The sequence below is a fragment of the Primulina tabacum genome, chromosome 2, assembly GCF_025594145.1.
Source record: "Primulina tabacum isolate GXHZ01 chromosome 2, ASM2559414v2, whole genome shotgun sequence".
NCBI classification, from domain to species: Eukaryota; Viridiplantae; Streptophyta; class Magnoliopsida; order Lamiales; family Gesneriaceae; genus Primulina; species Primulina tabacum.
Window position 1 is genome coordinate 52,583,512 of NC_134551.1, and position 14,460 is coordinate 52,597,971.

General features: G+C 31.5%; 4 protein-coding genes across 4 annotated transcripts in view; 3 read left to right on the forward strand and 1 right to left on the reverse strand.

Moving 5' to 3' along the window:
• LOC142536889 (uncharacterized) overlaps nucleotides 1-14,460 on the reverse strand; it is a 90,454-nt gene that overhangs the window by 19,831 nt on the left and 56,163 nt on the right. The gene's annotated exons all lie outside the window — the stretch shown is intronic.
• LOC142536883 (photosystem I reaction center subunit N, chloroplastic) lies at nucleotides 3,909-5,041 on the forward strand. Its single transcript, XM_075642274.1, has 3 exons — nucleotides 3,909-4,285; nucleotides 4,489-4,614; nucleotides 4,751-5,041. Exons 1-3 carry the CDS (start codon nucleotides 4,010-4,012, stop codon nucleotides 4,838-4,840), a joined length of 492 nt encoding a protein of 163 aa, XP_075498389.1. The 5' UTR covers nucleotides 3,909-4,009; the 3' UTR covers nucleotides 4,841-5,041.
• LOC142537855 (uncharacterized) lies at nucleotides 7,949-8,950 on the forward strand. The gene has a single exon (XM_075643338.1). It carries the CDS (start codon nucleotides 7,949-7,951, stop codon nucleotides 8,948-8,950), a length of 1,002 nt encoding a protein of 333 aa, XP_075499453.1.
• Nucleotides 12,312-14,165, forward strand: LOC142538064 (sugar transport protein 8-like). Its single transcript, XM_075643507.1, has 4 exons — nucleotides 12,312-12,450; nucleotides 12,543-12,862; nucleotides 12,949-13,575; nucleotides 13,650-14,165. Exons 1-4 carry the CDS (start codon nucleotides 12,312-12,314, stop codon nucleotides 14,079-14,081), a joined length of 1,518 nt encoding a protein of 505 aa, XP_075499622.1. The 3' UTR covers nucleotides 14,082-14,165.

Here is a 14,460-nt window from a genome sequence, read left to right on the forward strand (position 1 = left end):
TCAAGAAGGTTCGACCATTAAACAATTTCCAAAAATAAGATGGCATCGTTGTTCACCGGAGGGAAATAGTTTTGTTCAACACTTTGTAAGTTTATAAAAAAATATACATACATCTCATTTTGAAAATATATACTTCACACATTGATATCTGACACATGTTGGAGAACATGGCAATCCATTTATGAGATAATATATTGTTGAATGAAGGGCAACTACTTCAACATGTTCAAGACAAAAATCTAACGATTGTGTTTTGCAATTTAAAATTAATATATACCAAGATATCATTTTCAAATACACATGAGTCATCTAATTTGACAATAAATGTCTAATTGTGCTTTTTTATTATTAATATTTAGGATTACAACATAAGTCTACATCCAAGACAGAGATGTTGGTCAAACCAACATATCGTGAGACTGAAAATATAAACTCATGGTACATATATGACATATATATATAGATTTTCTTTCCAAATTGAATTCTACAATCACTCATATGTAACAATATTGTTATATACAATAATTTATATTATATGTGAATTTGAATGTCATCATTCACGTTTGGTATAACTCTTCTTTGCGGTTTTTACGTCTCCCATTGAATAGTACTTTGTATCGTTGTTTTGAGTTTATTTTCTCAAAAAGTGTTGCTAAGTTTTCTTATTTGAATGTAAAATTTGTCATCTTCTGTATATTTAAATTCTGTTTTTTTGTATTAGCTCTTAGAATTATGCTTTTTTTTATTAACTTATTCTTCTATCAACTACCAACTTTTATAGGTTGAAGAGAAATGAAAATCAGTAATCTTTGAATCGACTTTGGGTATAAAAAAAGATAAAAGAATCAAAGTAAGTCAGCATACGACAATTCACTCGTATGTGATTTAAAACTTTTATAATTGGTGATATTGTTGAAAGTGCGTTCAACGACAATGGTTTTTAACCGCTGTCGTATCTATATATTGCGACGGATTTGAAAAACTGACCGTCGCTAATTAGCGACAGTTTATGATATACTATCGCTAATTTTAGCGACGGGTTCTGAGTAAGTCGTCGCTCAAAAGCGACGGTTTAAGATATAACGTCGCTAAACTTAGCGACGGTTTTTGACAAAGCCTTCGCTAATTAGCGATGATTTTTGTCTAAGCTGTCGTAATTAGAGACGATACAGAGAAACAACGTCGCTAATTAGCGACGGTTTAGACATAATCTGTCGCTAAATTTTTAAGTAAGATAAAAAAAATTATTTTATAATTTAATAAATCTACCAAAACCGTTGTTGTTTGTCCAAAAAACACGATTATCCACAACGGTTTAGACCCCGTCAAACACACTAGTCCAAAAAAATACGCTCTAAGACAACGATTATAATTTTAACAATGATTTTCACTAAAACTGTTGTTAAAAAGTAAAAGGTAAATGTTTTTCAAAAAAAATCGTTGTCTTTTAAGCGTTGTGTATTCAGTATTTTTTTCTAGTGATTGATGGCTGAAAACAAAACTTTGGAAGAGGTAATGGTGATGTTATGTTTCATGAATTGTTGTTTTGAACCAAAGCATCTATTGTTAAAGATAACTATATTGTATATTCTTTTATGGATTTGAGTTGACATGAGATGATATAACCAAAATTAAATTTGTTCAATCTTAAAACAGTATATGTAGAACAAGTATGACTACATCAAAGTAAGAATAAAAAAAACTGAAAATAAATCAACATCGTGGTACAAGACATGTTGTAACCATATCAAATCTGTTACCGAAACTACCAACGGGTTTTATTGCACAAATCGTGTGAAGCTGAATATCGAGATCATCCCAAGGTATTGGAAATATAATGAACTTTACATGCTTAAAAATATTTAATTATCATGTATACTTTAAAAATGATGGTCCAAGATGAAAATAAAATAGCTAGGATAACATTGTTCAAAGAGATTGCTGAGATATTTATTGGTTTGTTCGTCAAAAAATATATCGACATGCATAATAAGGTGAAATAAAACAGTTTTTTGAATAAAATTATAATAATCTAATACATATTGTTAATAACTACAAAATTATATTGTAGAAAAAGGTAATGTGGAGCATGTAACCATATTAGATCAACCAAGCAAAGAAGATCACAAATCTCTTTTCAAGTTAGAAAAGTCTATATCAACCAAAAATGAAATAACATCGATAATTGTGGAAGGATTGGAAAAACCCTAACAACTCAAGAAAAATGCTGATAAGAAAAAGAATGAACCGAAATATCAATGAAATACAAAACGAAGATAAAAAAAAAAGAACAGACACAAAGATTGCAAAGGAAAAGGCAAAGCAAGTACAACATGAAGATGAGAAAACAACAAGCACAAAGGAAATGATAAAGTCACAGAAAAAGAAACAAAGTCCATCATGTTCCAAAAGAGAAACCATACTGTTAGGTATCCATCGGTCATCCCGTACTTTCTATAGCTGACTGGCCAACCTGCAACCTTCACCAAAACCAGAAACAATATAATATGATATGTTATGATAAAATGAGGCTCAGATGAACTGATTTTGGCCTCTCCAAATACGCAGCAAACCAAGGTGAAGACCACAAAGGTTTTTCGATCAAAACCCCGGTTACTGCTAACCAACTCAACCCTAAGCAAATAGACTCTAAGAACACAACTCACCACACACAGTAGGCAAAGTTAACCAATGCTGGAAACGACACTGATTGAGACAGCACAAGGAACCGAGGGCAATTTCCAATATCACACACTCTCTCGTATATCACTTGAGGAATAGAGAGGAAGAAGAGAAGAGCTCACATACACCAAGCAAAGAGCACTGCACACAGAAGAAGAATGAAGAGTACATCGCACACTTTCACGCTACTGACTCTATCCCAAAACTCACGCTTGGCTGTTGGGAACAATCAGTATTTAAAATAAGACATAACAACCTAGTAGTCCAAGGTTTTAAGAGAATTGGGCTTGGATAAAGTTGGGCCAAACCCAACACATTCAAATTAAAGATGATGAAAAAATGGTTGATTTCAGTAAAATGACGATGAAACTTACACATAACAGTCACATGGAGATGACACAAAAACTAAAAATTAAGCAATAAAAGATTTTATAATACTTTTTTATATTATAAATTTTCAACAGACAGTGGATCTTTCGATTTCACTCAATATAAATGTTTTATATCCGCTTACTCTTTATGAATTATATCATACGATGATAAGTATGTAAGTTTATTGTGATGTTGATTAAATGTTTTGCAGATGACCTGTGGGGTGATTCATGTCAAATGGTCCAGTCAGACCCTGGAAGTCCAATGTGGCGGCCTTCGGCTGGGATAGAACATGAATTTGTTGTGCTGATTCTGGGCAAACCTGTGAAGCCGAGCCCTTGAACTTGGACTACCTTTATGTAGGTCGACGGGTCCGGGTTAACCAGATGAATGTTTATGTTTAATTTTTTATATATAAGAAATGGCTTTTTTTAATATTAAGTTTTTAACATTGAATTCTCATTGGGATGACTAAATCCGTAAATCGTAGTGCAACAAATGTCTAAACGGGTGGCGCGTAATTTGCCAATATTGTTTCATTGCTTTGACATTTTATAAGTGGAGATTTCTCCTCTGCATAGATCCGTTTGGGCATGTTTGGGAGAAATTGGTGGTGTTCAACGTTTTGGACAGATAGCTTCAAAAGATGGAATCTTGATCGGCATCTCCTGTATTCGCATGCAATATATATATATATGCAAGTTTCCTTGTTTATCTTAAAGTTTCAGTGGAAACTGGGGATTCGTAGTATATCAAAGAATGGGACCCCCAAGACTCTGACGCCCCAAAATGCCAGCGTATTTGCCAATGGGAATAGGAAATCTCACCTTATCCACACTCCCACCACACCCTTAACTCCAACTCTCTATTCTCACCCATAATTAGTTCCACATCATTGTTAAATTTTAATCACCACTCCACTCCCGACTTTCAGTTTCTGTAAAATTATACAAAAATGGCGGCCATGAATTCCAGTGTTCTAGCTTGCAACTATACGGTATCAGGATGTGAGCTGAACACCAAGGTCAGTAAAATATCGCCTTCTGTGGCAACTGTTAAGAAACTATCTATGATCAGGGCTCAGAGGGTTACGGCCACCGACTTTAAGGAATCGGGTAGAAGAGCCGCCCTTCTTGGTCTCAGTGCCACCCTTTTCACGGCCGCTGTCTCCGCCTCCTCTGCCAACGCTGGTGTCATTGACGAGTATTTGGAGAAGAGCAAGGCTAACAAGGCAAGTTTGCTGTTTCTTATAGGTTTTTTAACACTCAAAGCGTCAGATAATACTCTAACCTTCTGCTATAGAAAACCACTTAAATTAGTTAGATGATTACCTTTTCCATATCTAGTGGGTCATAGTTTCCTGGGACTCGAACGCAGGAAGATGTTAATTATATGATAGGATCTACCTATAAATTGCTTAAATACTCGTCGTAGGAATTGAATGACAAGAAGAGGTTAGCCACCAGCGGCGCCAACTTCGCACGGGCATTCACTGTTGAATTTGGTACATGCAAGTTCCCTCAGAACTTCACTGGCTGCCAAGATCTTGCCAAACAAAAGGTAATTAACGACGCTAGCTCTTCGCTTGGCTTTTGAACTTTTACCCAGCTTTCAATTTATTTTCCTTGTTCAGTGATAAGTTGATTAACGGGCTTCAAAAATAAATGCACAACTGTGCTCTGATTGTTTATTGCAGAAAGTGCCCTTCCTGTCTGATGATTTGGAGCTAGAATGTGAAGGGAAAGACAAGTACAAGTGTGGTTCAAACGTGTTTTGGAAATGGTGATCAACTTGTGTTTAACTTAGCATATCCAGATTGCATTTATGTAAATTTTTTCGATTCAAGAAATAATTATTCCATCTCAATTATGAACTCGTACCCTGTATTTTTCTCTTCTCGTCATTGTTGATGGTGTCTTTTCTAAATAAAAATAATAATCTTGAAATAACAGTCGTTATACTAATAAGCAATGGTTGGTTTGAGTCATTAACTGTTGGAAACATTTGATTCATTACTTATACAGACAGTATATCCTTTTCACAATGGAAATTAAGGTTATATTCACCCGTTCAACGAGTGTCGGCGGTTCCTTTTAACTATGGTTTAAGGGCTATCGATGCAAGCAATAGTGATGAAGCATGAATATAAGCAAGAAAAATAGCCAAGCAGGAAATGGGGAAAATGAAGAAGAAAGTACGAAGAATTTGGTGCATATTGTAACCAACATTACTACAATATTGTATTAGTATATTTAATCTTAACATAACCCAATTGCTATTGCAATCCGAAATCCTATGCTTTAATTATCGGAAAAAAATTTGTGTGAGACGGTCTCACGAGTCGTATTTTGTGAGAGAGATCTCTTATTTGGGTCATCCATAAAAAATATTATTTTTATGCTAACAGTATTACTTTTTATTGTGAATATCGGTAGGTTTGACTCATCTCACAGATAAATATTCGTGAGACCGTCTCACAAAAGACATACTCTTAATTATTTATTTATACAACCAAGTGTGTGAGCAACAAACCAATCCTGGAGAGGAAATCAATCTGCATCCTGTCTACGCTATCTATGAAGTACTAATCTTTTATATCATATTAATGTATTTTTCTGTTCCATCATATCATAGCTTGGATGTATTGTTTTCAGATTATCAATACAAATAAACACTAATTATTTTTCAAAATATGATATTATCAGTTGCAATTTGGGACATATGAGTGAGAATTTTCATGTGTCGTCGAATTCGGGACATAAATCAATAACAAGTGAGAATTTTTATGTGATATTAAATCAATGTTTCGGTCACGTGACATCCTTTTTTCTAAAGGATTATATTTTAATAATCTATAATTTTTATGTTGAACATTTTACATCTTTTTTTATAAATGATTTATCTTTTCATAATCTATAATTTTTATGCTGAACATTTTATTGAATTTGAACATAACAATATTATATTTTGAAAATCTAAAATGAATTATTTTGTTTCAATCATCCGAAGACAATACTTCTGATCTCTAGTCACAAATATTAATTTGTTATATTTTTATTGTGATAAAAAAAATTTTAAATCACATAATCTAATTTTTAAATAAATATAGCCTTTTTAAAAAATCAATCAATAAAATAAATTGAATAATCTTATTTTTTTAGCTTGATTATATCGATTTGACAATTTATAAATATTTTATCTATTAATAAAATTATTTACAATCATTTATATATCAATTTATCAATAATTAAGTACCGAAATTAATTTTACTATATAAATTAATAAATTCACATCTTGATCCGGTCCACAAATTTATACTGAGCCATCGTCGCGATGGAAAGTAAATTGACCGATTGATGATAGTATTTAATTTTGTACGTCTTTTTAAATAAGAGGGAAAAATGCCATTTTACTACTTTACCCAAATCGTGATGTCGGTTTATCATTTTTTTATGGAGTATGTATTTTTTGAGATGGTCACACGAATTTTTATCTGTAAGACGGGTCAATCCTACCGATATTCACAATAAAAAATAATATTCTAAGCATAAAAAATAATATTTTTTCATGGATGACCCAAATAAGATATCCGTCTGACAAAATACGATCCGTAAGATCGTCTCACACAAGTTTTTGTCTTCTTCAAGCTATACCATCACTTTCATGTTGTTCGATTTATATATTTATTAGATGAGAGATCATTAAACCAACAACAATAAAAAAATAAGTCAAATTCAAAAAAAAAATTTATGCGTTCAATACAAAAATAAAAAAATGAACTCATTATAAAACTAGCTTTAATTAGATTAACGCAACTATATGTACGTTCGTTGACAGAATGTTGTTCAAGTTGGTGGAACAGACATACTTGGTCACATATTCGATTTTTTAATGATATTTTTTTGAGCGAATTTATCGCAGAAGACTTATTTAGTATGATTTATTTATTGAGGTGATTTGTAGGCTACTAAATGATATTTGATTGATGTGATTTTTAAGCTATTTTATTTAGTTCGAAGATTTATTCAATGCACAACTACAAATAGCGGTTGCAGGATCGCGTTAAAAAAATATATAACTACATATATGTAAACAATAATGCAATTGTCGTCTTATCTACGCGTTACCTTTAATCTAATATACTACTTTATTAAGTTTGAGATACTTAAGAGTAATTAATTTTGTGTCATGGTCTGTTTTTATGATTATATATATATTAATAAGATGTTAAAACTTTAATGTAAGTTATAAGTGGTTTAGTAGATAGAGTCATGGTTTTCTTTAGGTTATAGGTTCAATTCTCACTGAGGTCATTTTTTTATTCTTTTATTTTTCATTTTATATATCAAAATTAGAGTATAGTCCCTCACTATTTCTTATGATTAAATTTTGATCTTCATTTAATTGTAAATCAAATGAATTATAAAAAATATTATACAAGCACGCAAAGCGTGTGTCGGTGCATTAGTAATTATTATGCATGCTTGATCTTTCATATTATAATTATTATATTATTCATGTTGTTCGATTAATATATTTATTAGTAATTTCTTTTATAATATAATTATTATATTGTTAAATTGAAGACATCTGTAATATTTTAAAAACACCAACAACATTGGTCAAATAACATAACATTTAATTTACTATTACTTTTGTTTTAATTTAATATTTTTGGTCAAAAAAGACATTCTAGAAGGGGAAATAATAATAATAATAATAAGAAGGTCAAGAATGTCATTTCAAAGAATATGTGTACAAGTCCAGAAAAATCCCGACTAATCTTGTCAAAGTCTGTGAGATCCACAAGTTGAAGTTCTCCATCTGTATTGCGCCAGTTCTTCTTCCACCTAAAACCCCATTTCACCAGATTTTGCACAGAAACGAAGAATCCATGGACAGAGAACAAGAAGAAATCCAGTTTCTTGGATTCTTTGGTATAGTTCGAGAATCGTACAGCATAGTTACATCATGGAGAAAGATTTTCAGCCAACTCATAGTGGCTTTGATTATTCCTCTATCCTTCATCTACTTGGCTCAAATCCAGATTACCCAGCTCCTTATCGCCAAGATCGCGACTAATGAGGATACCCTCGAAAGAACTCCGGAGGGCACTCGCTCCTACGACAGAATCTCCAGCCTCATATCCTCCGAATGGACCGAGATTCTCTTGTTCAAGATAGGGTATTTACTGTTTTTCTTGATTCTTGTGCTTCTCTCTACATCTGCAGTAGTTTACACCATCGCCTGTATCTATACCGCCAAAGAGATTACGTTTGAGAAAGTGATGAGTGTTGTTCCGAAGGTTTGGAAGAGGCTAATGGTGACTTTCATATGCAATTTCGTCATAGTCTTTGCTTACAACATTGTAGCTGTAGTTATAGCTGTCTTTGCAGTTGTCATCTTGCAACCCAGTACAAGAGTTGGGGAAACACTGCTCCTCTTTTACTTGATCATATATTTTGTCGGGTTGATGTATATTACCATGATATGGCAGCTAGCAAGTGTGGTCTCGGTTTTGGAAGAAAGTTATGGCGTAAATGCAATGTCAAAAAGTCAAACTTTGATCAAGGGCAAAATGGGTGTTTCTGCAGCGATTTTCTTTGTGTTAGGCCTGTGCTTTGTTGGAGTTGAGGTAGTATTCAAGATTTTTGTGGTGGCGGCCTACGAGAAAGGGCTCGGATATAGAGTTGGATTGGGGATTGGTTGTCTGAGTTTGATGTCGATTCTGATGCTGTTTGGCCTCGTTATGCAGACGATTGTCTACTTTGTCTGCAAGTCGTATCATCATGAAAACATCGACAAGTCCGCCTTGGCCAATCATCTTGGGGAGTATCTTGGGGAGTATGTTCCTTTGAAGTCCAAGGATGTTCAGATGGAGCAGTTTGAAGTTTGATTTGGTCTTTTCTTTTTTTCTTCACTCCTTTGGTTTCTTTGTAATTTTTGTGTGTCGTGTATTGGAAACAAATGTTTTGGCCAAAAACATATAAATTAATAATGTCATCGTATTCATCTCCGAATTGTGTTCCTCCTTCTAAATAAGGAAGATGTCAGAAAAGTCTAAAAAGATAATGATATTTGTAGATTTAAAAAGACTAGGTTATTCAATTGAGATTTTTATATATTTTATAGTAGTCTAGTGGTATTTAAAATAAATTTTATAGAGTTTTAAAAAATCAAGTGATATTCAACATTAATTTTTAAAAACTCTATGAAAGTCTATAGATATTCAAATTTTCAATAAATTTTTAATAATTTCATGAAATTCATTAATATATAAACATTAAAATCTAAAATATAATTATAAATTGTCAAAATTTGTATTTGGTTCAACCCAAAGATTTGGATGAGTTTTTAAAAATTCAAACTCATATACAAGCTATTTATTTCTTTTTTTGTCGTTTCACATCATCTCTTTTCTTATCTCATCTCCTATCATCTATCGTTTGAGCTCGTTTAATGAGGCTCGTTAAGATAAACAAACCAAACTCAAGCTTTACAGTATTCGGCTCGTTAGCTCGTGAACATGTTCGTTGGTAAGTTCATGAGTAATCTTTTAGATGAAAAAATAATAATTTTTGTATTTGATTTATTGATTTTGCATATTATTTATGAAATATATAGAAAAATCTATTAAATTTATTTATTATAATAAATTTACAAATTTTAATAAGAATAATATATCTTTATATATATATATAATTTACTTTTTAATTAATTTAATGAAAATTTAAATGTATAATTCATATTTATTAAGTTTGTTTAGGCTCGATAAAGGCTTGAATAAGATCGTGAGCCATGCATATATTCGTTAAATAAAGCTCGAGCTCGGCTCGATTATAAACGAACCAAGCTCAAACATTCAAGAGTTCGACTCGACTCGACTCGATTACATCCCTATCTCTACCACTTTCTCAAATTTTCGAAGTGTATCGGTATCTCTACATATATTTTCATCTTTCATTTTCAAATTTTTAATTTTTTTTGCTGATTGTTAATTTAATAATTTTTTATTTTAATATCATAGAAAATTTTGAATTTTAGAATTGATTTTGTGATTTTTAATTTATAATTTATACCAATTAATGTAATATTTAATAGTGATAAAAGATTGTCCAAAAAAATGTCGTTTGATTCTTAATAATTGAATAGTCTCGTAACAACCATGATTTTTTAAATTATTTTTAAGTTTTTTCAATTAATAGGTAAGTTATAATATTTTTATACAAAATTATATCCACATAATGCTTAATAATATTCTTTTCACATATATATTTTCAATTCAAAAACAAGGTTATATAATTGATGTGTTTTAAAAAATTTACAAACATACATACAAACCCACGTATATACACATGTAAGGATTAAATTATTTAACTTTTAAATAAGTAAATTTATTTATTAATATAAATATTGAAAAATTAATTCAAAATGAATATGTTATATATGTCAATTAACTATTGGTTCAGAAAAATTAATAAAAAATAATGTTATAATTAAGTACAAAATTTATAACATTATATTAAAAAAATTTCAAAAAATTTATAAAAAAATCTATATGAATCCACATAAATCTGTTTATAAATATATGAGATTCTGTAAAAGTCAATAAAAATATATTAAATTCATAAAAATCAATCATTTGAAAAAATCATTAAAAATGTTCAAAATTTTGGATGGAATACACCACCGTAAGGCTATATGGAATGTCATACTTTGTGTAGGATTTGTCTAAGTCATTATCGTACAAAGAAAATTTAATGTTGGATTCAAACTAATTAATGTGAAGATATGGTTGGCCGTTTGTATCATATCATTACAATTCGGATCCAGAAAGTCTATCGAGGGGGCATTTACATAATTTTACAAAATTATAAAGAAAAATATGTAAATTTTAATCTTTTCAAATACACATGTGCATTAGGTATATCTTTACTTATTTGATCACCTATTACGACATTTATGATAATTTGATGTTCTTTATTATTTTCATTCATTATTATTTTTTTGTTACGAGTGATATATAAAAATAAATAAACAATTTTGTAAATTTTTTTAAAAAAATTGTAAGTGAATAAGATATATTAGATATAGAGATGTTACAAATTTAGTTTAAATACGTTTTTATAATATTTTTTATTAAATAGAATTTTGTTTTTTTGTAATTGATAGGAGCATTTACGGTGCTTAAACCGAAATTGGTTAGTCCAAAGTATTACTCTATCCCAAAATATTGATAAATAAACTAGATGAACATAATTTTAATATTTTTTTCGAGTGTACTGATTAATAATTTAAATTTGATTTTTCACGTTTATACACTAAAATTTATTCTCTTAAAGTAAAAGTTTATCATAAAATTTAAATTAAGAGAAAATTTGTATAATCTATATTGATAAAACTTATCTGATAAATTTAAATTATTTGTTAAAACACAATATACTGAATTATTACCTTTCTAATTTCTTTCAATATAAATAAGTTAATTGTTTATATATTATTACAATATTTTGCAAAGATATTATTATTAGGCAAAAACTTATGTGAGAAGATCTCACGGATCGTATTTTGTGAGACGGATATATTAATTAGGTCATTCATGAAAAAATATTATTTTTTTATGTTAAAAGTATTATTTTTTATTATGAATATCGATAAGATTGACCCGTCTCACAGATAAAGATTCGTGATACCGTCTCACAAGAAACCTACTCTTATTATTATTATTATTATTATGATCATCATCCTCGTCGTCAATAATTATTTATTACATATATAATTATCTTGAAAACCGACCCCATTACTTTAACAAGTTTGTGTAAAACTTTAATTATTTTAAAAGCACATAATTGATATTTGATAAGGATTTTTTGGGGACAAAAATATCACAAAATCTGATATTTTGGGATTTATCGAATTTTTAGAAAAATGTGCTTTCAATTATAGCAATAATAAACCAAATAGAACAAGGACATTCGGGCTAGTAAATAATAATTATCTAGTTAAACGAAAAATATTTTATCCGCAAAAGTTTCCTAGCTTGTTGGAGAAATCTCAAGAATTAGAGATATGGTAGAACTCTTAGATTTAATTCCAGAATTAGAGATATGGTAGAACTTTTAGATTTAATTCCTAACAAAATCCAACCAAATCTCGATTATCTATATATATGTGTTCATGCACTACTTTCTCCTCCTCGTTTTCACGTACTGATCGTCAAAACTCATAATATATTCATTCAATCAGTAAGAACATTGATGGCACCAGCAATCACGTCTGTTTCGAAAGGTGGCGGTGATGTCAACTTCCCGGCCAAGCTCACCAAACAGGTGGTCGTATGTTCAATCATCGCCGCCTTTGGAGGTCTCATGTTTGGCTACGATATTGGCATATCTGGTACGTAATCTATGAGTAAATAAAAGAACTAACAAAATCTTGATTAAATTAAACTATACATGTTATTTAATAATTTAATTGCGTACGTGCAGGAGGAGTGACGTCCATGGATGATTTCTTGTTGAAGTTCTTCCCAGATGTTTACGAAAAGAAGCATAGAGTTAAAGAAGACAACTACTGCAAATATAATAACCAGAAGCTTCAACTCTTCACCTCTTCTTTATACTTAGCAGCTGTGGTGTGCAGTTTCCTGGCATCTTTTTGTTGCAAGAAGTTGGGCCGCAAACGCACCATGCAGATGGCCGCCGCCTTCTTCTTCGTCGGAGTTATTCTCAACGCCGCTGCGGTGAATCTTCCCATGCTTATAATCGGTCGTCTTTGTTTGGGTGCTGGTGTTGGGTTCGGGAACCAGGTACATATATATACATATTCCAATCAAAATAACACTTAATATGTATTATAACGTTTTGTTTTATTGAAAAAACTTTTTGATTGCAGGCAGTGCCACTGTTTATATCAGAAATTGCTCCTGCAAAATACAGGGGAGGCCTAAACATATGCTTTCAGATGCTTATCACCGTAGGCATTTTGATTGCAAATATAGTAAACTATTTGACATCGAATATCCATCCTTATGGCTGGAGAATATCTCTCGGTGGTGCTGCACTGCCAGCCATTTTCCTCGGTCTAGGCTCCCTTCTCATTGTTGAAACACCCGCTAGCCTAATCGAGCGTGACCAGACGGAAGAAGGCTTAAGGGTTCTCAAGAAAGTCCGAGGTGTAGAAGATGTTGAAAAGGAGTACAATGAAATTCTGCGAGCCACGGAAACTGCCAAGAAGATCATGCACCCTTTTAGGAACTTGATGAAACGATCCAGCTTTCCACAACTGTTCTGTGGCACGATAATGCAAGTATTCCAGCAATTTACGGGGATTAATGTGATAATGTTTTATGCTCCCGTCCTCTTTCAGACTATGGGATTTGGGGGAAACGTATCTTTGCTGTCAGCTGTTGTCACGGGTTCTATTAATTGTCTTTCGACTTTGGTTGCAATCTTTGGAGTTGATAAAATTGGAAGAAGATTTTTACTTATTGAAGCCGCCATCCAAATGCTTATTTCTCAGGTACATTCTTAATCAGCAGAAGAATAATCCCTTTTACCGTGATTTTTATGATGCATAAATAAATTTATATGCAGGTTTTGACCGGAGCAATTCTTGCAACCAACTTGCACTCGACAAACGCCATACCTAAGCTCTATGCCTGGATAGTCATGTTCCTGATCTGCGTTTTTGTCTCGGGTTTCGCCTGGTCGTGGGGTCCTCTCGGCTGGTTGATTCCAAGTGAGATCTTTCCATTGGAAACACGAACATCGGGCTTCTTCTTCGCAGTGAGCATGAACATGATATGCACATTCATCATAGCTCAAGCCTTTCTGACGATGCTGTGCCACATGAGGTCGGGCATCTTCTTCTTCTTTGCTGCATGGATTGTTGTCATGGGAAGCTTTGCTGCGTTCTTGCTGCCAGAGACCAAGGGAATTCCCATTGATGAGATGAACGAAAGAGCTTGGAAGAAGCACTGGTTCTGGCGTAGGTTTTTTGACTATGGAGTTGAATCACAAGTATAGACTATAAAAAGAACATCAATATTCCAAGTTAGTGAAGAGAATTTACGAGATTTAATTATTAGTAGAGTAATATTAAGTTTTTATATTTACTATTGTTAGTCGAAGTCTATGCGTGTTTATTAAGTTTTTCCTTTTTGGGATGTTTACATTTTTTGCATTTAGAGAATCTTTCAGTTAAATAATATGATTTTTTGCGTATGAATATCTCACTAAGTTATATTATTTTTCCTCCATTATTTTGTTATTTTCTAAAATATCCATATTCTAAAATCTATTATTTTAATTTTTACATAGATATCAATATATATGACCATTCAGTAACATAAAAATCCTTCTTAACACAAATATTCAAAATGAATGTATGCAAGGGCTTAGAGCA

What these genes read in the sequence shown, in the direction of transcription:
- LOC142536883 (XM_075642274.1), top strand. Translation starts at nt 4,010, where the DNA reads ATGGCGGCCATGAATTCCAGTGTTCTAGCTTGCAACTATACGGTATCA. An exon ending in AGAAGAGCAAGGCTAACAAG is followed by an intron (nt 4,286 to 4,488) that starts GCAAGTTTGCTG and finishes TACTCGTCGTAG; the next exon opens with GAATTGAATGACAAGAAGAG. An exon ending in AAGATCTTGCCAAACAAAAG is followed by an intron (nt 4,615 to 4,750) that starts GTAATTAACGAC and finishes TGTTTATTGCAG; the next exon opens with AAAGTGCCCTTCCTGTCTGA.
- LOC142537855 (XM_075643338.1), top strand. Translation starts at nt 7,949, where the DNA reads ATGGACAGAGAACAAGAAGAAATCCAGTTTCTTGGATTCTTTGGTATA.
- LOC142538064 (XM_075643507.1), top strand. Translation starts at nt 12,312, where the DNA reads ATGGCACCAGCAATCACGTCTGTTTCGAAAGGTGGCGGTGATGTCAAC. An exon ending in GTGTTGGGTTCGGGAACCAG is followed by an intron (nt 12,863 to 12,948) that starts GTACATATATAT and finishes TTTTGATTGCAG; the next exon opens with GCAGTGCCACTGTTTATATC. An exon ending in TCCAAATGCTTATTTCTCAG is followed by an intron (nt 13,576 to 13,649) that starts GTACATTCTTAA and finishes ATTTATATGCAG; the next exon opens with GTTTTGACCGGAGCAATTCT.